The sequence below is a fragment of the Vicugna pacos genome, chromosome 11, assembly GCF_048564905.1.
Source record: "Vicugna pacos chromosome 11, VicPac4, whole genome shotgun sequence".
In the NCBI taxonomy this organism is placed as follows: domain Eukaryota; kingdom Metazoa; phylum Chordata; class Mammalia; order Artiodactyla; family Camelidae; genus Vicugna; species Vicugna pacos.
The window spans coordinates 76,022,472-76,044,775 of NC_132997.1; the positions used below are offsets into that span (position 1 = coordinate 76,022,472).

Here is a 22,304-nt window from a genome sequence, read left to right on the forward strand (position 1 = left end):
CTCCCCCTGCCCTTGCTCTTTCCTCTCCTTCTCCTCTTCTTTTTCTTTCCTCTCCTGTCTCCTGTCTCTCTCTCTCTGGTAGGCAGAATAATGCTCTCTAAAGAAGCCCACATCCTAATCCCTAGAACCTGTGAATATGTTACCTTCCGTGGCAAAATTGCACTGTGATTACGGGTATAGACCTTATTATAAGGAGATTTTCCTGGATCATCCAGGTGAACCCAACCTAATCACATGAATCCTCAATAGCAGAGAACCTTTCCCAAATGTGGTCAGAGAGAGACTTGACTAAGGAAGAAGGGTCAGAGAGAGAACCAGCGAGGATGCAGCTGAGAAGGACTTAGTTATTGCTGTCTTTGAAGATGGAGGAAAGGAGCTAGTAGCCAAGGAAGATTGGCAGCCTCTAGAAGCTGGAAAATGCAAAGAAATGGATTCTCCCCAAGAGCCTCCAGAAAGGGCAACATTTGATTTTAGCCCAGTGAGACCCATGTCAGATTTCTAATTTATAGAACAGTAAGATAATACATTTGTGCTGTTTTAAGTCACTGTCTGTGGTAATGTATTATGGCGCCAATAGAAAACTAATTCTTTCTCCCCTGTTTGCTCTCTCTCCCTCTCCCTCTCTCCCCCGACCCTGGCTTCTTTCTCCCTATGTAATTGTGTCCTTATTGACTAGTGTATGCGACTATGCTATGCTTGATTCTCCAGTCCTTTGTATATCCTCGAATTCCTCAAACAGAGACCACCTTCCCAGGCTCAGTCACTGCAGCTAGTTCCCTGGACTCCAACCTCCAGATTCTCAAATCCACTTACCTTGAAAAGAAAACAAAAAAAGGAACAGAAATTCTAGGTGTCAATCTTTGCACTGGCTAAAGGGACTGATGACAGAAATCTTGTCTGTTTTATTTATTGCTGAATCCCCAACACTTAGAACATTTCTTGGTACATAGGAGTAGCTCAGTAAACATTTGTTGATTGATTGCTTTTGATTAATTTGATTTAGAAATGTGTGTCTTTCCCAAGCCATGTGCTGGAGCCATTTGCTGCTGACTCTCTGAGTCTTATAGTGACCCATTCTTCCTCCAGGGAGGGGGTGAAGGCAGTAGCTGCTGCAGGCTCACTGGGATAAAACTGAGGTTGAAACTGACCCAGGAGTAGCTCTGCTTGGCCAGTGAGGACTTTGTTAAGCATAACTTATGCTATGTGCCTGACACATATACAAAGCTTCCTTAATTACTAATTCAACTAAGATTATGTGCAACACTCTCTGCCTTGTGCAACACTCTCTGCCTTGTTCTAAGGATGCAAAGATAAATAGGGCACAGTCACAGCCATCCCAACATCGACAACCTAGGAATAGCTGTCAGCTGCCTTATGATGTGGTAGACACTTTTTTATGTACAGTGGTCTCACTTAAATCTTAGAACAATGATTCAGAGAAAGATATTGTGAATCTCATTTTATGGTGTAAGAAAACTTAGCCCAGAAAATTAAATAACTTATATACATGGCAAGTAAGTAGTTCATTCCAGGCTTGGAATCCCGGTCCACCCGGCTCCAAAAGCATATAATTACTACCCACATTGTACAGTGACTTGTAGTTTACAAAGCACTTTTATCATATTATCTTACTCCTCCTAATAAGTTTATGAAATAGGTATTGTTATAATCATTTTACCAAAGAGAAAATTCAAACTCAACTTACTTGCCCAAATCACAAAGCTCTTAAGTGACAGAAACAGAATGGGAACCAAAATCTTCTGACTCTAGACCCTTGTTTCTACTCTTCCTTGTTTTTATTAAACTCTGAATTCCAGACACAGACCCACCTGCTATATATGAGAGTAGGAGCTAAAACCCAGATGAAGACACGTGTGAGAATACAAAGTGAGGCAAACAGTACTGCTATGGCTGAAGCTCATGCCAGGTGAAAATTTGTTAGAGCTGTGTTTATTCTGTGCTGTCAGTCATAATCATCATAAGCTTGATCTGGGGCAGCAGTTTCATAATTATTCTCAAACGTCATGTTGGGTGTATCTTACACTTTTCTTACACTTGGAATAAACCCCACTTCATTCAACACTTTACCATTATAATGGTGCTCATCAAAGCTCACAGTCTATCTAAGTTACCTTTTGCAAAAGAAAAGACAGGTGCCCAAGTAATCAATATACTACAAGCTCTTCCAGCCTTCCAGTGAGACGTCTTTGGTCTTCGGTGATTGTACAAACATCAAATCAGACCTGGCTCAAAAGAAGTTTGATGCTTATCAAGTTTACTTAAGATTGCTAGTGATGAAGTAAGCCAGAAAGAGAAAGAAGAACACCATATGAGATCACTCATATGTGGAATCTAAAAAAAAAACCCAAAAAACAGAAACAGACTCATGGACACATAGACATAGAATACAAACTTGTGATGGCCAAGGGGGTTGGGGGGTGGGAAGGGACAGACTGGTATTTCAAAATGTAGAATAGATAAACAAGATTATACTGTTTATACAAGATCTTATGGTAGCTCACAGAGAAAAAATGTGACAATGAATATGCACATGTTCATGTATAACTGAAAAATTGTGCTCTACACTGGAATTTGACACAACATTGTAAAATGACTATAACTCAATAAAAAATGTTAAAAAAAAAAGATTGCTAGTGATGAGAGAGGGTATCTGTGAAAGCATAGTGATCATCTGAAGCGTAGTGATCACCTCTTTACTAATTTCTGTATCTTTCATAGCATCTAGAACAAGGCCTGGGTCGTGACATTCATTGAAACAATGAATGAGTGAGAGAGTGAGTGAGTAAATGAATGAAAGCTCCAAAGGGAAGACTCTGTAAAGGAGCTAAAAACTCAAAGCACCTGAAAGCACAAAGGAAGCCAATGCAAGAGCAGATAGAGAAGTCTACATAGGGCCCCCGGGGACATTACTTGCTACTGAACCAGTTCGTTTCTGAACTTCTTCCAAAGCCTCTGTCAGCACATTGGTACCCTTTACCAAAATGTCCCATTCCAGCTTTTTTCCCTGGTATTCTTCCATGCCCCAGCTTGCTCTGCCCACTAAGTTCATGTGCACCACCTTAAATTAGTCTCTATGGAAGAGCCTCTGCCCAGAATCCCTGCTTTCCCACCCAACCCCTCAGCTCTCCTAGGGGATCTTCCTTTCATTACCCAAGGAGCCAACTGAAGTGCTGATGCTAATGGGTAAAGTCCAGAAGCAGTGATTCTCACACTTTGTGTGAAAACAGTCCTCTGAGAATTCAGTTTAAAACGCAGCTTTTGGGAAGAGTATAGCTCAAGTGGTAGAGTGCATGCTTAACATGCATGAAGTCCTAGGTTCAATTCCCAGTACCGCCATCAAATAAATAAACTTAGTTACCCCCTTGCAAATTAATTAATTAATTAACTAACTAATTAATTAATTAACTAAAATGCAGTTTTCTGGGTCCACCCACAGAATAGATCTTAAAAGGGGCCCTAGAATTTTCTAACAAACACCCCTACAAGATTCTTACGCAGGTGATCCAAAGACCACTCTTTGAGATGAAGTAATCTAGATTTTGACCCTAGTCCAATGGTTCATAACCTGACAGTTTATAGATTCCCAAAGGACCTGAGAATAGAATTCAGGGGGTCCATGAGGTTAAAAGGGGAAAATATCTTTATTCTGATTAATTATAACTGTAATTTAGTATTTCCGTCACTTTTGAATGTAGGCAACAAACCCGGTAGTATCAGTGCCTGTGACTTTGTCACCAACAGAAACCACTGACATTGTCATAGCACGTTACTGCAGCTGCAGATACCTTGACATTCCATTTACATTCATCACTACATTGAATTTATGGTTGTTAGACCTGCCACTAGATTTTGTTATTTAATGAGCCAATAAAGCAGCACGTATATTACTATATGACTTTTTTTTTACAAGATTTTGATAACTATATCTCAATATCATTATATGTGTTTTATTTTATGTGTTTTATGTGTTTAAAAATATTATTCTGAGAGGGAGTCTATGGGCTTCACCAGACTGTCAAAAGTTATCAAAGCAGTCTTTGACGCAGAAAAATAGAGTTAAAAGTCCCTGCTCTAGAAAGAGCCAGTTATGCCAAAGGACCAAAACCAATTTCTGGCATCCTCCTGCTGCCTGTTTTTCCTCTATTGTTCCTTCCCCAAAGCCAACCCTTCAACTCTCACAAGAATGACTAAATTATTGGGGCTGAAGGAGCAACCTCCCAGAATGGACTGTGTTCTCAAAGTGACCTTGGCAAAGGTTCGGAGGGGTGGGGTTCTCCTGAAGCTTCCCTTGGCCTGGAGAACTTGTCCCTTTGTTTTCTCAATCAAACCGAGACACATTTCCTAGTTCAAAATCAACTGTTTTGTCAATATAAATATTGACTTGAGAAGTTGAGAAAACCACACTCTAGATGACCAGAAACTTCCTGGAACAGGTCATTAGATACTCATCAGAAACAGAAACTCAGAGAGGTGGAGAGCTAGGGCTGTCTACTCTGCTGTGTGCATCCTTACTTGATTTCATATATAGGCTGCCCCAAGAGTAAACAAGGTGGGCATTTCCTTTTGGAAAGAGAAGCAAAAGCAAGGCCGTACAATGACAGCCCCAGGTCACAAGGTGTCTGGGCAGTGCCCACCAGTGACAAGTCTCCTGTGCTTTATAGACTCCTAAGTAGCTGCTGAAAGCACTATCCAGTTAACAAATGAGGAAGGAGCCTGGAACACAAGCATCCTGGACCCTGGCACCATCTCCACTGGTTGCTCTCTGCTAAGAGCTCCTGGGGAGCTGCAGAGTTTATCTATGCATCCACAACCGGAAAGGAACCAGCGTTCCTGGACTTGTAACTTAAAAGAAAATTAATGACTGGGCTAGACGCGTCCTGGGGACTCCCTACTTTCCAACCCCTAACACCCGGGATAAGATTTCTAGGCCGGGAGGAATACCCCACCTCCTGGCTTTGGTCAAGACTGGGATTTCTTAGAAGGTTGAGGGGCCAATCAACGGCCATAAATCTTGGAGACCCTTCACCGTTTTACAAGGGAGTTCGCGGGGGCTGCTCTTCTCTCTCTCTCTCGAGTTCTATTTACAACGCCAAAATCTCCGTGTTAATGGACCTAGGATAATGGTGTTTACTTTACCGCGATAAAGCGCTCAGCTTCCTGGGGGAGCGGCTGTAAAATGTCCTGGAGGTAGGAGTGGAGGGGGGCGCCGTAAAAGCGGGCGCTGGGAGGGCCGGGGCACCAGGTTCTCTTCCAGGCAGGCCCCTGCCCTCCACCCTCTAGGCCCGGCTGAGCAGCCCAGGCTTCGAGGGTGAGGACGGTTCCCACATAAATCACCAGCGCCAGAGTCTCGGGAAAAGGCACATTTTTCATTGCTGGCTGCAGGGCAACTCCCGACAGCGAACGAGAAACAGAAGTTGTCTTTAGATAAACCGTTTACCGGAGCGCGCGTCCTGGCAGCGCGGCCCACAGAGCACAGGGCAACCGGGTCCTGGCGCTGAGCCCCCGCCAGCCGAGGACCTCACAGGGGCCCCCAAGAAAAACCCAGATCCTCCAAAGGACTAGCGCCACGCCCGCCCGCCCGCCCGCCAGAGGGGAGAAAGTGAGAGCTAAGAGGGACGAGACAGAAAGGAGAACTTAGGGGTCTGGGGAGACTGGAGAAGTGGTGTGCATTAAGATTCTAGAATGCAAAGACCTGCGAACCCAACTCCACATTTACCAGCTTTGTGATCTCGAACAAGTGACTTTACCTCTCTGAGCTTCAGGAATGTTCAGTTATAAAACGATATAAAAAGTACTATCTTACTGGGGGTAGGGTATAGCTCAGTGGTAGAGCGTGAGCTTAGTATGCACGAGGTTCTGGGTTCAATCCCCAGTACCTCCATTAAAATAAACAAACAAATAAACCGAATTACCTACCCCTCAAAACAAAATTTAAAACGTACTACCTTACTAATCTCTGTTCAAATCAACAAATTAAATCAAATGCGACTTGTATGACCTGTAAAGCCAAAGCCATTAATCAAAGGTCTGTGAAAGGGCCTAAGGGGTTCCGTGAAGTCCCTGGAATTACTGGCCAACGGTTACATTCTTCTGGGAGAGAGGGTCCATAGTTTATAGCTGGATTCCAAACTAGTGCACAATCTCGCACTAGTTTTGTAACCCGACTTCACAGTTAGTGTCGTGGCTCTGACACTAGCTATGAGACTGTGTAAATTACTGAACCCTCTTTTTTCCTCTTCTGTAAAATGGGATAATAGTTCCTAGGATTATTGTGGAGAGTAAAAATGCTTGACATGATGTCTGGCACATAGTAAATTCTAATTAAATGTTTGTTAGATAATTTTATGCATCAACCCTAGCCCTGTAGCAAAGACATTTGGCTCCAAAGCCTGTAATTCTAGGCCTAGCCTTTTCGAGCTGAGCTGAACGCTGCCAAGATCCCAGACACCTGCCCGCTGCAAGATGGCAGGCCTTCGCACTGCGTTGGGTGGCCAGGCCGCGTTTTGCTCGGGACTGCTCAGGTGACCTGCAGGTGCGCACCTAGGGCTGGGTGTGGTGGGGCCTCTCCGATTTGGGCAGTTGCGCGCTCGCTGGGCGGCCGCCCTTTGAAGGGACCGCTAACCCCGCCAGCCGCCAGGCGCCCGGGGCTCAGCCATAATCCGGATTTAGAAGCCAAAGCATTAAACTGGTCGCCAGGGTGAATCAAAGCGGCCGCCATCCCGGTAGCTCCAGGTCTTGTTTACTTGTTGACGTGTACGCACCCAAGCGGGACGACCTCGAGTTTGGAGTCGGCCTTGAGGGAAGAGAGGTAGCCCCCCTCCCCACCCCGTCCCTGGAGCAGACACCTCCAGCCTCCACCCCACCGGAGGCCGAGGCTTCCTATCGCAGGCAGACACGTTTCCTTCCCTCCCAGGGTCAGAGGTCGAGCCCAGGAGAGGCCTGCTCCCTCCTCCCTGGAGGCCCACCCTGCATGGCCGCCCGGAGCCCGGTTTCCAGCCGCGCCTCCTTCTCCCCTCCCATTTGGCCATCCATTAGTGTAATCCCCTATCCAAACACTGAGGCCAGGACGGCCAGACGTTGGTGTAAACAGACCCGGGGGTACAATTCTAACGATATAAATAAAATAACCATTAATAGCGCAAATTGTTCGATGAGCCAGATGCCGAGCACCGGGGACTCCAGTCTCGCTGGGTTTGTGTACACAGCGTGGACACCACGCATCCGTCAGGTAAACCTAAGGCTCTTGTCTCCGCCGAAATCTAAATCGAGCGCAGGTGAGGTCCCCGCAGACGCGTCAGCGGGGACCAGGCTCGTGACACGCACAGGCCTCGACACGCACGCGGCTCAGGACAGACGGGCGCACGCGCCAAGAACGCCTCGCGAGTTCACGTAAGCGCCGGAGCCCAGCCCCAAACGCCGCGCCGCCGGGTAAACCCCGCTCTTCTTCAGAGATTTGCGCGCCTAAGTGTCCAGCCTCTGGCGCCGGGCTCCTCCCGGCCGCGTCCGCAGCCTCGGGGCGCACAGGAACGCAGAGCTCACACCCAGAAGCAGAAAAGTCAGCCTCCACTAGTCCCCGAGTTAATAATAATAAACTAACATTCGTTGAGGGTTTATTGTGCGAGGCACCAAGTACTTAACAGAATTGATCTCCTTTAACACTCAGAGCGACCTGAGATGAGTACTTTGAGTATTCCCAGTTCTACAGACCAGAAAAGCGGAGCTCAGAAGTAAGGAATTCGCCCGGAGACAGAATTTGAACCCACCACTCTGCCCCAGGAAGCGCAGCGCGCACACCCGAGGTACAGGCACTTGCTCAAATTGCGACGGGCCGGGTTTCCAGGGGCTGGAGCCTGGCTCCAGCGTGTCCCCGGCCCCGCCGGGCTGCGGTGGTTTGCTTTCCAGTGGGAAGTTCCTTCTGCGGAGGGCGTGGGCAGAGTAGCCTGAGAGGTCGGAACAGAAGGGGGGGACCCACCTCGAACAGCCCTGTAGCCTGTCCCCAGGGATCGGGAGTGGTGCCTCGCGACGCTCTCGGAGGCCTCGGTGGGCATCCGGCGGCCCTGCTATGACGTTGGGGCTGCAGACGCGGCTCCCGGAGGGAAGACGCCAAGGCCCAGGAGGAGCCACTCCCAGACTGAGGTGTTCTGGCTAGCGGGTCACCTCAGGGCCCCACACGCTCTTTCGGGAAAGGTTTCCCTGAGGGCAAGTGGCCCTGGAGTGCTAGTTCCTGGAGTCGGGCTGGGGCAGAACGTTCCCTGCAGCCCCACCCCTACGCCCTAACCCAGGCGGTGGAGCGGCAGCGTCTAGCGCAAGGGTCTGGAAGTCTTGCATTCACCCCTTACCTGCTCTGTGACCTTGGACTAGTCATTTCATTTCTGCGGGCCTCGATTTCCATGGCTCTAAATTGAATGGGGGGAAGGACAAGAATATGTGTTTCGTAGGGATGTTGTGACCACCAGGAGTGTGGAACGCTTTGTTTACCCGGTGGGAAGTTTATTATCACGATTAGTATTAACTCCGTGGCAAGCGTCTCAGAAGGCAGAGAGGAGGGCTGGCAGCCCTTCTTTTTGGAGAGAAAGCAGAGACGGAGATGGCGAGAAAGGAAGCCGCTCAGAGAGTGCGCAGATGGGAGAGCAGGGGAGAGGGCTCCACCCGGCTCCGCCCCACCCCCAGCCGTGTTTATCTTTAAGGCAGCTTCCAGTCAATCCCACCACCCGGGCACATTCTTCTTGGTCACTGCGGACTACTGCCTGGGCCCTGCAGGAACATCTGGGGAGGGGGGAGGGGGAACTGTCGAGCACTAAGCAGGAATTCGCAAAAGCGGAGAGAACAGAGTCCGTGTGCGACACTCAGCCTAGTAACCCTGGGGCTGCCCAGGAAAGGGAGGAGGGCAGAGAGAGGGAGCTGAATGTGGAAGGCAAGGTACGTTACAACCTTTGGCAAGTTACCTCACCCCTTAGCCTCAGTTTCCTCCTCTGTAAAATGGTTACAGACACCAATAGACAAGAACGGTTGCGAGAAGCAGAAACAGTAGCAATTGTGGGCACTTAGGGGGCATTGACAAAATGCCTGGCGCTGTTCTCTGATCTTCATACCCATAGTCTCCCAGCCCTACCCAGGTCGCTTGCCCACAGTCTGACAGTTTATGTGGGAGTTGGGGAGTGAGGAGGCTCTTAATTACTGAGCCATACCGTGTGTTTATAAGAAAGCCATCCATGAACAGTAGCTAATGTTATCGATATGACCATTGCTGGTGATAGTGTTATTGTTGTAATTGTTACCAGCAGTGTTATTTCTATTATTACTGCTGCCCACTCCCAACTCTAAGTGGTAGTCACCACTAAAGCCTCTTTATGGAAAAGGAAACAGGCTCAGAAAGGGTAAGTGACTTGCCTGAAGTCACACAGCAGATCTGGAACGGAGAGAAGATATTAAAAACCAATTGAATTCAAAGGCCAGACATTCTTGCTCACACCAAAAAGGAGAGGTAGAGTGCGGCATTGCCTGGGGTGGGAGAGGGACACCCACCACCAGGGTAGGTCTGGGGCAGCTGATTTATTTACATTCCTGTGAGGACACTAATTGGCCAGATCTTTATCTAAACATGATAACAATGACATGAGACTTTGGAGATTTGTTTACTGCAGCTAAAAATGATGCATTTGTGGGAGCGAGAAGCTATATTTGTTTGCTGCGATTCCAGAGGGTGGGAGTGGCAGAGAGAGAGGCTGTTGGTGGTTCAGAGAGTATATCCTAAAACTCCAGTTATTAAGAGAACTAGTTCCATTATTTGCAGACCAAAAAAAAAAGGGCATAAAATTTGATAGATGGTTAAATAGTACTTTTCCCCCCAAGTGATAAAAAGTAGCTCACCTGGGAATCGTGCTCTCTGATCGCTGCTCAGTGGAGGAGAGATTCAGAGTCTCCCTCCTGGAGCTTAATAACCACCCCTCACATCCACCTTCAGCCACCATCACAAGAACATTTATTACACATGAGGGCTCTGTAAGCGCTTTCCTTCCATCATTTCTTTAATCCTTCCTGCAGGCCTGTATATTCTGCATCATTATTATCTCCTTTTATAGGTGAGAAAATCACTGCTTAGCAAGGTTGAAGGATTGCTTTAAGGTCACAAAACTACAAAAGCAGCAGGACCCGGCTCCAAACCTCTCTGGTGGATTCCAGGGTCAATGCTTTGGCCCAAGACAGAGGCATGAGATGTGATTATGATTTAAAGAAAAGCATGTCTTCCCTGGGCCCTACCCCAAATGTAGTCTTCTTACTCTATGGGCTCTCCTGGTCGAGGAGGGCATCATAGGTGCCAACTCATACGCATGCATTCTTGTGAGGTTTGAGTACATCCGTTCACATACATGCTAACGGGCTTACAGTTGTGGTTGTGGGAAGTATAAAACATTCATAGTGCCAGCATCCATGTTCACTTACTTTATGTGTGTGGGCACAATTATGTACACACACATAACACAGGCCACCCTCTTTACTATACTAATGGGGGATGGATTTTTTAAAGTATAAATTGCAGAATAATTTCAATATGGTTTTTATTACTTTCAAGAACACACACCGTCATTACAACCCTGGTACTAAAATCTATTCCCTCTTCTCTTCAACTTAGACAGGTCCTTATGGGACCACTTTGTACAAGACTAATTGTAATGATCCTATAAATTGCCTGTATGGAAATAATGCATCTGATTATAGTGGAAGCTAGTTTTCATCTTGGATCGTATAAACATTTCTCTCCAAATTTCATGTCACCACCAGTAATTCACATTATTGTGAGGAAAAAGGGAGGGAGGAGGATTCAGAATGAGTGTTAGCCCAGTCCTCCTGTTTTGATGACACTCTCTGAAAAAGGAGAGCACTAATGTGGAAGCTACATTTATAGGGAGTCCTGAGTGCCTACTTCCCCATGCTTATCCACGTGTGCACATGCTGATGTGTTCACACAGGAAACCACCTTCCTTTTCATTCCATTCGAGGAGAAAGATAAATCCATAGAAACATATATGTCAGGTCTCTGTCCATCTGTTGGAAACACATATTTATCAAAGTGATGCAACCTCAGAAAAGTGGTTGCATATGAGAGGTAAAAGGGTAAAGGTTGGCTGGCTGCCTACCTTGCAGCTGGGTAGCCCGACTCATAGGGAAGAAGGCCCCAGACCCTCTCTTTTCTCCAGAGGCCACTGATTCAGTTGCCCCATTAGTGAGTCCCATAGCAGCAAAGTGGGCCAGAAACAAGTACAGAGTGCTCAGTCCTTGCCCCTGCTGGCTAGCGTGAGAACCAGGGATCCCACTGTCCTCTCAGATTTGGCCCCTGCATTTTAAAGCAGTCCCTGAAATGCTCCCCAGCTGGGGTGATCTCAAGACTAAACAGCCCCCTAATCGAAAGCAGGGCTGGCAGGAAACAGAGAAGGGAAGGTTAGTTCAGTCTGTTCTGCCTGTATAGAGTGGGGGAGGGGGTTGGCCCTGGTCTAGGAGCCCCCATCTGTGCTCTCAAGGGATGCCTGGGGCCCAGGCCTTATGGTCGCCTTCAGCTCCCCTGTGATCCTCTCCGGATTGCCACAATAGAAGGAAATGGAGGCTCTGCAGGATCTGCCTGGAGCGGGGATTTCCACGGGGAGGGTGGCCAAACCCGCCACCTGGAGCCCCACAGACCTGTCAAGGCTCATAACTGAGGCTGTTGGGAGTTGAGATGCTGGGAAGTGGGAAAGGTCCTACAGGCTGGAGCAGGGTACAGAGGAGTGTCCCTTTCACACACCCAGGGGTGCTTGAGCATTTTTATGAGCAGCTCTTGAGACAGAGTAAGCACAGGGGTGGAATGGGGGATAGGGGTCTGGGGCAAGGAGTGGGGCCCTCCAGTGCAAGGCAGATGTGTTTGATTCCCTCCGTATCAAACACCTGCTGGGTCCAGGGACAAAAAGCAGGAGAGTGATGGAGTGCAGGAGCCAGAAAGAAGAGCAAAGGGAATGAAATAAGATAGGGGAAGGGAGAGGGGAGTGAAAAAATAAGAAAGAGTGAAATGGGGGTGGGGGTGGAGACTGGGCTAGAAGGGAGTCCTGAGAGAGGGGGAGGACGTGAGGGAGAAAGGACATGGGGGAAGGGTGGTGAGGCAAAAGGGAGAGTGAGGAAGGGACGGAGTGGGGGAGTAAGAGATGGGCCCAGTGAAAGAGAAATGGTCCCGAAAGGGGGAACAGACTGGCTTCGAGGAGGAGGAGGAAGGCCACGAAAGTTCTGGGGTCCAGGACTCAGTGGATCTACAGGGTCTCCGAGTGTCGCGAGCCGCGAGAGGTAAGGAAGTCGTCCTCTCCGGTTGGTGGGAGTGCGGAGAGGTTGAGCGGAGTTTGGGAGCCTACAGGCAGGTTCAATGACAGACGCTCTGCCCGCGTCTCCCCGGGGCTCCTCGCTAGGGCCGCCGGGCTCTTGGCCGGCCGCCGAAGAAAGATGCGCCGGGAGAAGCCGCGGACTCCCGGCCGCAACCAGCGCGAACCAAGTGCACGGACTTGGAGACGCGGCGCTCTTGGCTGCAGGGAGGAGCAGGGCCCGGCGACTTGACGGTCCCCGGAGCCTCGAGGCCACTGAACTCTTGAACTCCGACCTGACTCACCTGCGTGTCCGCAGGGCGAGGCTGCCGGGTCCCTCGGCCTCGAGTTGCCGGCCGGGACCTGACTACCCCAGCGCGTCACGCTTTCTATCCCTGTGGCTGTGCGCCCCAGTGCGCCGCGGCCGCCTGGGGCCTCGGTTCTTGTCGGTCGGGTCCCTGGCGAGTTTTGAGCAAGGCCAGCAGCCCACGCTCTCCCACCCCCAACATCCCCGCAGGGTCAGGCAAGCCGGGACGGTCGCCAGGGCAGTGGTAGTTGTTCGGTGCTCCCGGAGCTTAAGGGAACCAAGGGCAAGCGCGCAGCTAGGCCCGCAGACACAGTCGCCCACTGACGGAGAGAAGGTCCTGCCGCACCTTGGGAATCGGTCTCCAGGTGCCGACCAAAGACCGGGAACTCCAGGCTGAACACAGCGAGGGCGGGATATAAGTCGTTACTTACGCGACAAGACATCGGCGAACGTTTCTTTCCAAGTGAGAAAGGTCTTTTTCGTTCTTAAATGGTTTTAAGTTATTCGCTCCAACTTGACCCCCAGGGAGATTTGGGGAAAAGAGTTCTGCGTCCGAGGAGGCCAAGGTCCCTCGGTTTGTGGTTGAAAAAGAGTTGAAAAGATCGAGCTAGGAAGATTCATGAATCTCTGCTTCTTGGACGATGCAACCACACCCCTTGCCGACTCTCAACCCGCAACTCTTAGTGCTTAGAACAGGCAGGCGCTCTGGTTTAAGTGAATTAATTCGCCAAAGTCTGCTGCCGTTCCTCTGAAGTCAGATTATATTTTAAAAGGTCTAAAGACATTGAATTTTCGATACAGGAAGTTAAACTCACACTTTTTTTATTTAAAAAAAAGGTAAAGAATGCAACCAGAATTCCAGTTTAATCCCCAAGTTAAAACTGCTCACAGCACTCCCCCAAAACACACGCAAATAATACAAATAAATGTCTGTGTATAGATGTCTTTTATTTAGGTGTTTTTGTTTGCAAATATATTGACTTTCATTCAACAAAGTTAGCTTTTCTGACCTGTGTGTTTTATTGGCAAAACAGAACTGCTTTTGGTGACGAAAGCTGTATTTACATTGTTAACTTAAAGTATTTTGGAGTTGGGCAGATACACATAGGTTTGAAAGGTCCTCTCCTTAAGAAATCGAAACTCACTTCCTCAGCAAGGGCCTGTAATTTACAAAGAACTACAGGGATTACAGAATTTGGACTGATTTTCTCCCAGAGAAGGGAAGTGGTGGGTTATTTAGAAAACTCAATTCCAAACACAATCTGGGAAAATCTGGCATTTATACAAATGCCATACAAATACAAAAACAAGCTAAAATGCTCAAAACGCCATTTTAAAATCTCTTACCAAATTTGTGAAATGAGGAAAAAATTCCTCTCAAGGAATTAGATCAGTTTAATGTTTTCTGGGACTGATGTACCTAGTAGACATTTCTTTAAAAGTAGAAAATATGACCCTTCTCCCAAACACTAGCCTCTAGATTGCTGAAAAATTTGGATAACTTTCTAATATCTCTCAACTAAAAACCAAACTAAAATACATACACATATACATGCCAGCAGCAGCAACAAAAGAACAAAAACCTATTTAGTGCTCCTGCAAAAGAGGATATTTTTTTCTCGTCTTTTTTTTTTTTGTAAGGTAACCAGTAATGAAATTTCTAAGAGAGCAGTGAAAGGACAGTAGGATAGAAAGAAAAAAAGAGAATTCAAAGAAAAACATTCACCTGAAATGTTATCACATAGTTTGGGCTAGCTGAGTTCATCTTAGTTTTTCATGCCTTAATAGAAAATCACTTCTGACTGTGCTACTACATTTAGATTAGGAGGTGACAATAACTGCCACAATAACTTTCAACTTTTTTTTGGTAGCCATGATTATATAATTAAATGGCAATTTAAGCAGATGAAGAGTACCAGCATAAGCAGTGGCATATATGATTAAAATGATCAACTATCTGCCTATATTTATACATATATTAAGCAATTTTTGTGTCAAGAAGACTAATTTATGGGAACACTTTACAGTTTTCAAATATTCACTACATTTTTATTTGAAAATATGTTTGTTGTAATGATTAGCATGTGGCTTCTCTCCTTAAAAGGTGTAAGTTTATATATAGCCTATGTATCTATATAGCACTTCTCTTCAGATAATTTGTCATCATTTTACTACTATCTTTAATCATACGAGGAAGGAGAAAGACGTATAAATGTATAATGTGACAAAACCGAGTGTATGCAGATACACTCGACTAAAATAAAACCAAACGCTTCCACGGATGCAAAGATATTTACTTTATCTGACAGTAATTAGCTAAACTGTCTGGAATGAAAACCTATTATTAGTCGAGCACAGCTCTGGGATTTCAAAGATCCTCTCTTCCGACAAGAGAATGCAAATACCCCCAGAACGCGGTAGTAACTGGATACGCGCTGGAACCAGATTCCACATTCAGATAAGTGACCCTCAAGAATCGACCGCTGCTGTTACGTGTAACTACTGCTCTGGCGTTTTCGTTCAGGACAGCGGCGCGCAGCTGGCGGCGCACTCGCTCTCGGTCGTCGTTGCTGCGGACCGAGGAAAGGCGGGCTCCCTAGATGTGATTGGCCTGGCGGGGATCCCTGCAGGGAAGCTCCGCTGCGGGGTGAAGCAGACAGACCAAAGGGAGCGTCCCGGGTCCCTGCTCAGAGCATATGGCCAAAATCAGCTCCAGGTAAACGGGTAGAAGTCTTCCGCCCGCCAGATCAGCAGAGCTGGAGGTGGAAAGAGAAAAAATAGACAGGGCATAGAAATTGCCTACTAGGCCCATTCCCCTGTGTTCCTCACACTCCGGCTCCTCACGAGCCTCCAGCTCTGAGGGCCTGAACTGCGTCCGGCGGACGCCTGCGGAGAAGCGATCTGGTCAGGGGCTTCAGGAGAGAACCATTCATGCCTGGGCCAAGGGTACCTGGCAGGGTAGTGGTGGCAGCGGGCTTGGAGGAGAGCGAACCGCGCGGGCCTGCAGGTGGGAGACAGCCTTCTGCGTGCTCAGGAAGGCAGCAACTCGGTGGACCCGGGAAGGCAGCAGCGGGCGTGTGGGAGTGTCTCCGTGTTCCCGGCACCCCAGGCCAAGGATTCTAAGATAGGGATTCTTGGGGATGAGCTTAGGGAAACCCTGGGAGTGAAGCACCGTGGAGAAGCAAGAGTGGTAGCAAGGAGAGATGCGGATTTCGGTTGGAAACTGGGGAGAGATATTTTCCGTAGCTTTTGCCTTTTTTTTTTCTTTTTCTGAATCTTGAAATCACTCAAGAAAATCAGCCACAGAGGCAAAAAAACATTGGGGGACCAAAGGGGAAGCAGAAACATTCCCAACGACAGTCTAGCCATCGAAATAAGAGTGAAGAATGGGGCTAGAGGCAGCTTCCTTCTTTTATACTCCACATGCCACCGCGACGTACACACTCAAGGACCCCTACCCTGCAGTGCCCAGCACTCACCCCCACCTTCTCTCTGGGTCTTTGCGCGGGAGCGCTCGCAACCGCAGCAAAAGCAGGCGCATTCTTCTCTCTGCAGTTCCGCGGCCTGGTTTGGAGACGCCGGCTCCGCCTGAGGCGTCAGTAGTCTCAGAATTCAAAGTAGAAAGGCACCAGGCGCCCCTGCGACTGAGATGGTAGTCCTGACGCAAAGCCCAGCTCACCAAGGGCTGCAGGTCGCCGCCACCTATGTAGTCCCCGGCGCACGTGGCCTGAGACGAATCCCAACTCCCCGGGCGGCCCCAGGGGCAGACTCCCCGCACCATTTCCGCTCCCTCTTGAACAGCCCCGCCTCTCCCCTCTCCCGACTGGCTGTTCTTTCTCTCCTCAGCCATGGGCACCCACTGCTCCCGCCGTTGCGGACCCCCTCCCCCGCCGTCCCCATGACAGCTCTCCACTCTCATTCCCCACTACCATCTCGTGTCTGCCGCCGCTTGGAGGCGTTGTCCACAGTTCCTAAATCTTCCATCCGCCCCTTCAAGCTGAGGCCAGGGTTCCCCAAGCTCCAACATCTTGGCCACCTAGGCTGGATGAGGAGCAACAAGGTTTGGCCAGAACTTGTCCCTATTTTTTTTTAAGGCCAGCGCTGCGCACGGGTTTTTTGTGGGCTGCTGCTCGTCTCTGGGCTAGACGTGGTGGCCAGCGAATGCCTATTGTGCAGATGATCCCCACCATCGAGGAGTTCCCAGAATATCAGGGGATCCCACAAAATAGATTCGCCCACAAAATAACCAGAGCCGCAGGAGGGGACCAGAAGACATGCGGGTTGGAGAAGTTAGAAAGATGCCTCGGAGGGTCAAGGCCCGATTTCAATAGGTGGAAAAGACGGCCTCCATGGTGGGTCACCTCCCTTGTGAAGACAGATCCTGCTCTCAAGACCGTATGAAACCGCCCAGTGTGTGTGGCACTCCAGACGTGTCATCATCAATGCAGTCAACAAACACTGCCTAACCTCTGATGCAGAATAGCGGTAGTTGACACGTATTGAGCACTAACAAGCGCCGGCCCTGCACTAAACTCCTGGCATGTTTTGCCTCATTTATCCCTGGCAACAACCCTGAAAAAGGTATTACTATCTTCTTTTTGTAGACAGAGAAACTGAGGCTTAGAAATGCCCAAGGCTATATATACACTCACTAGGCCAGGATTCAAACCAGCTTTATCAGACAACTAAGTTCAGTAATAACTCCATCTTCCTGTCTCTCACATACCTGCTTAGTTCAGCCTCTGGAAGGGCTACGAAAGCAAATGCAACCAGGAGCCTCGGGGGCTCATAGTTTACCAGGGGAGGCCAGGCAGTCAATATAGCAATAGTGATAAGCGGGCCGAATGTCCTTTACTAACACGCGCTGCAAGTTCAGAAGCGAGAGAGATGACTTCCAGCTAGGCGATCAGGGAGCGATTCCTTCGAAGAGGTGGTATGTGAGCAGAGCTTCGGAGAACAGCTTTCGACTAACGGAGACAAGGGCAGGGAAGACGTTCCGAGTGGAGGGAACAGCTTGAGCAAAGTCAACAAGGCGGGAACACACACGTGGCCCATCCATAGGTATATGAAACACTCCATCTCCTTGGGGATCCAGTGCAGGGTATTTACAAGCCAAGAGGTTTTCCTGCCCCGCAGCAGGTGGAAAAACCACGCTCCTGAGCTATCCTTCCTGGCAGTTGGTTCGCGGGCAGGAAGCCTCCCAGAACTGGCCCTGGCCGGGAAGGCGCGGCCAGGCAGGGTGGGAATCGGTAGTTCGCGTTCCCAGGTCAGTGTAGCTTCGCCCGCAGTGACCTGGACTTCGCCGCTCTATACTAGTCCTTGTCTATTTCTTAATGTAGCGCCACGGCACCCCGACTCAGTGGATGCAGGGGGGCGTGGTCCACATGAGCTGGAACCAATGGAGAGGGAGGCCTAGGCGAGAGCCCCGCCCCCGACGTGACGCACGACCCCCGGACTCAGGCTTCGCAGCCCCGGCCCCAGTCCCTGCAGTGGCTGTAACAAAACCCAGACCCCCAGGTCCGGGCCAATGGAGGCGATTTAGACTGAAGTGGGACCGCGTCTGTCAAAAGCCGTACTCGGCAGCAGCGGCGGAGTCCAGAAGGAGAACTGGAGCCGCCGCACTGCCTCCCCGCCCCCGCCGGGATTTATTGAGTATTTGGTCTGGACAATTAAGTGGCCCTGATGATGTTACCAAGCCCGGTCACCTCCACCCCTTTCTCAGTCAAAGACATTTTGAATCTGGAGCAGCAACAGCAACAGCACTTCCACGGCGCGCACTTGCAGACGGACTTGGAGCACCACTTTCACTCGGCGCCCTGCATGCTGGCCGCTGCTGAGGGGACGCAATTTTCAGACGGAGGGGAGGAGGACGAGGAAGAAGATGGCGAGAAACTGTCCTATTTAAACTCATTAGCTACAGCCGACGGCCACGGGGATTCGGGACTGTGCCCCCAGAACTATGTCCACACGGTTCTGCGAGACTCGTGCAGCGGGCCTAAGGAACACGAAGAGGAGTCCGAAATCGTGAGGGACCGCAGCCAAAGTGAGTAGAGGGAGGGGGGAATGAAACGCATCACACATCTGGAGGAATGGCTGAGTGCCCGCAAACCTTGCTAGCTCTGCTGCCCGTTCCTTTAATCTTTGTCTGGGGTCATGCCTGGCTGTGGTCAGCCTTACAGCTCTGCAAAGTGCAGGTGCCTGCAAGACGGAGGGAAAAGAACGAGGTGACTCTGCCAACTACTCCCCCAGAGGTCGGGGGACGATGCAGCCCCCGAGGGAAGGGAAAGTAGTTATTGCTGCCCTGATGCTGATAAGCAACATGATCAGCTGCTGGGTCCTAACAACACAGTAGTTTTGGTCTTCCCAAGAGCCAGAGGGGCACGAGCCTGAACCATTCCCCCTTTCCCTCTAGCATGACAGTTTTCTGAGACCAGGGCAGCCGCTCCCTCTTGGAAAAGACGGTTTAAGCAGGTTGTGTCCCTACCGTGCTCAGGGAGCAGGAACTTTGGTAGAGTCCAGCTGGGTTATTTCCTCACTTCTTCGTTTGGAACTCAGAGTCCTCGCACCCATGGCACCAGGCAGAGAGGGAGGGGATGGTGGGATGGAGTGTGGGAATACAGTCAATTCCGGGCGACCACAGCACTCATACCCCTAGGGCACCGGCCTTTTTAAAAAAATTGTTAATGTTTTGCTTTGTGTCCCAGGCTGTAGGGCTTTGGGCGGAGTGAAAAACAGGCGGAATTTAGTCAGAGCCCGGCAGTTCAAGTAGGACGGGAGGTGAATTGGATAGGGAAATAAGATAACTGAATAAAGACTCCTAGAAATGTTTGTTTCTGAGGGACGGAACCAAAGAATCTCTTTCCCCAAGAGGAAGTTTGTTGTGTCAGAAGACAAGGCCTGTGCTCTGACAACTCCCCTGGGCCTAAAATTGCCATGAAACTGTCTACATTAGTCAATCAAATTTCTTTTTCTAAGGTAACACAGATGTCATCACGCAGACATTTAGCTGTGTGAATGTAGGCTTTTAAATGCAAAAAAAATAGTCCCTGGACAATACACAAGAGTAATACTCAGATATTTCTGAGCAGAAAGATTTTCGCGCAACTCATGCACACCAACCTCCAAATACCAATATGCCTCACACCTTCAGCTATTCATGACGGAGTAGAAGGCAAACGAGTTTGCAAATACTGTTGTTAACTTTCATCCTGAAAATAGTCATTAGCACGCCGAGCCGCACGTTTAATACAGTGTAATCTCTCGCAGATGCTTAAGTTCTAAATAAATGCGCACTACCCGTCCCCACGGAGTGTTGCCTCCGCCCGCCAAGGGCATTCTGAGGGCCCTTGGGCTGTCACAGGGTCCCACGGAGCCAGGAGTCACAAACTTTCCCAAAAGTCCAGGCAGTTATTACCGCACGCCCCGCGCTGCCACCATAAAGGGCCACAGTGCTCTGAACCAGAGCTGCGATGAGGGCAGAAACAGCTAAGGGATTCTGTTGTTTTTGCGTCTTCCGCAGAAAGCTGCCAGCTGAAGAAACCTCAGGAGGCGGCTGGAGACTGTAAGGCGGCGGAGGAGAGCGAAAGGCCGAAGCCACGCAGCCGCCGGAAGCCCCGGGTCCTCTTCTCGCAAGCCCAGGTCTTCGAGCTGGAACGCAGATTCAAGCAGCAGAGGTACCTGTCGGCTCCTGAGCGCGAGCACCTCGCCAGCAGCCTGAAGCTCACGTCCACGCAGGTGAAGATCTGGTTCCAGAATCGCAGGTACAAGTGCAAGAGACAACGGCAGGACAAGTCTCTGGAGCTGGGCGCCCACGCGCCCCCGCCGCCGCCGCGCCGCGTGGCCGTACCGGTGCTGGTGCGGGACGGCAAGCCGTGCGTCACTCCCGGCGCGCCAGCCTACGGCGCGCCCTACAGTGTGGGCGCGGGCGCCTACTCCTACAACAGCTTCCCCGCCTACGGTTATGGGAACTCGGCAGCCGCCGCCGCGGCCGCCGCTGCTGCAGCCGCCGCCGCCGCGGCCTATAGCGGCAGCTACGGCTGTGCGTACCCGGCGGGAGGTAGCGGTGGTGGCGGCAGCGGGGCCAGCGCGGCGGCTTCGGCCATGCAGCCTGCCTGCAGTGCGGCCGGAGGCGGCCCCTTTGTGAACGTGAACAACCTGGGCGGCTTTGGCGGCGGTGGCGGCACTCAGCCCTTGCATCAGGGTGCGGCGGCTGGGGCCGCGTGCGCTCAGGGCACCTTGCAGGGCATCCGGGCCTGGTAGGGACTGGTCAGGTCACGCGGCTGGCGCCCCTCCGCAGCCTGGCGCCGCGGGACTGAAGTGCGAGAAAGGCTGGATCCAAGGAAAGGCCAGGTCCCCTCGTTAAAAATATAAATATATGTATACACACACACGTCTCGCTTCCCAGGGCCCCCCCGAAGCGCAGCTCACGCGACGCCTGGGGAACGGGGCTCAGGGGTGAAAATACCCGGTAGCTGTCGCGGAGACTGTCTATAAGGCAGAAAAGCCGGCTGGGTGCAGAGAGGATGATGGCCCCGAGCCTGGCTCCGAAAGGAGTGCGAGAGGCTGGGACTCTGGCTGCCGCTCGGTTCTCCCAGAGCGAGAAGGGCTTTTCTCCCTCGGCCTTCCCGCGGCCTCCGCGAAGCACTGACAGAGAACTCAAGGACGGAAAAAGCATGAAGGAGAGAAAAATGGGCGTCCTGGCTTGAAAAATCCCAGGCCCTACAGACCCTCTGCCCCCTTTGCGGGGCCGGAGCGCCACACCGCAGTCCATTTTCCTTTTCGAATCGCCTGCCCTCCGCAAGGAATACCTTGGCCTGGATTTCTGGATTGTCAGGCGGGGTAGAACTCTGCGAGAAAAACCAGAGTAGCGAGATCAAAAGTTGGGGGCTGAACAAATCTGGGACCTGGTGGCCCACCGAAGGTGTTACCGGGTTTCCTTTCTGTTTCATATTCTGTATTCAACACATATAATATATATCTAACTATATCCACACACCATGTACACACCCGCTGCCATACACTACAGGAGTCAATAAACAAGGTGCAATATTTTCAAACCGTTGGCCGGCTACAGACTTTATTTAGCCAAAAAAAAAAAAAAAAGGAGAGAGAGTAAGAGAGAGAGGATCCTTTAAGCAGGGCGGGTGGGGAAGGCAAAGATGCGCAAGGGAAAGCAGTACCCCCTGGCGATCACAGGCCTGGTCTCCCCTGCCCTAGCCCCCAGGCTTCAAGTCTGGTCTCCCCAAGGCTTTGTTCTTTAATTTCTCTTTACTCTTGTAAGGAAGACAGGTCGGAGACTCAAGGTCTTTTGAGGTCCTGGGCTTTGTAATCCCCCCAAGTTTCACCCAGATGCTTGGGCTAGTATCTGGGTCTGCGTTAAATCAAGGCTTAGATTCTGTCCCATGTCGAGGGTCTCCAGGGAAAAGGAAACCTCGCCCCCAGGCCTAGCATTAGGCGGCGAGAAGGCGGCTTCATCTACAGCCGCCGCCCCGGCTTCCAGCGCGCCCGGGGGCGCTGCGCCCCACGGCGGCCGAGTTCTCCCCCTCGGCCGCCCTCCCTTCTCCCCCGGCGGCCGCGGCTTTATGCGGCTCCTTGTCACTTGCGGAGAATGCCTGTGCGAGGGCTGTGCTGCCACACGGCCGATTGTGAGCGTGCCA

The 22,304-nt window shown here is 50.3% G+C and overlaps 1 protein-coding gene across 1 annotated transcript; it reads left to right on the top strand.

The window, feature by feature from the left end:
* The first annotated feature begins 18,136 nt into the window (after positions 1–18,136).
* On the top strand, positions 18,137–21,709 carry NKX2-3 (NK2 homeobox 3). Its single transcript, XM_031682745.2, has 2 exons — positions 18,137–18,691; positions 20,168–21,709. Exons 1-2 carry the CDS (start codon positions 18,331–18,333, stop codon positions 20,905–20,907), a joined length of 1,101 nt encoding a protein of 366 aa, XP_031538605.1. The 5' UTR covers positions 18,137–18,330; the 3' UTR covers positions 20,908–21,709.
* Positions 21,710–22,304: the final 595 nt, after the last annotated feature.

What these genes read in the sequence shown, in the direction of transcription:
- NKX2-3 (XM_031682745.2), top strand. Translation starts at nt 18,331, where the DNA reads ATGATGTTACCAAGCCCGGTCACCTCCACCCCTTTCTCAGTCAAAGAC. An exon ending in CGTGAGGGACCGCAGCCAAA is followed by an intron (nt 18,692 to 20,167) that starts GTGAGTAGAGGG and finishes CGTCTTCCGCAG; the next exon opens with AAAGCTGCCAGCTGAAGAAA.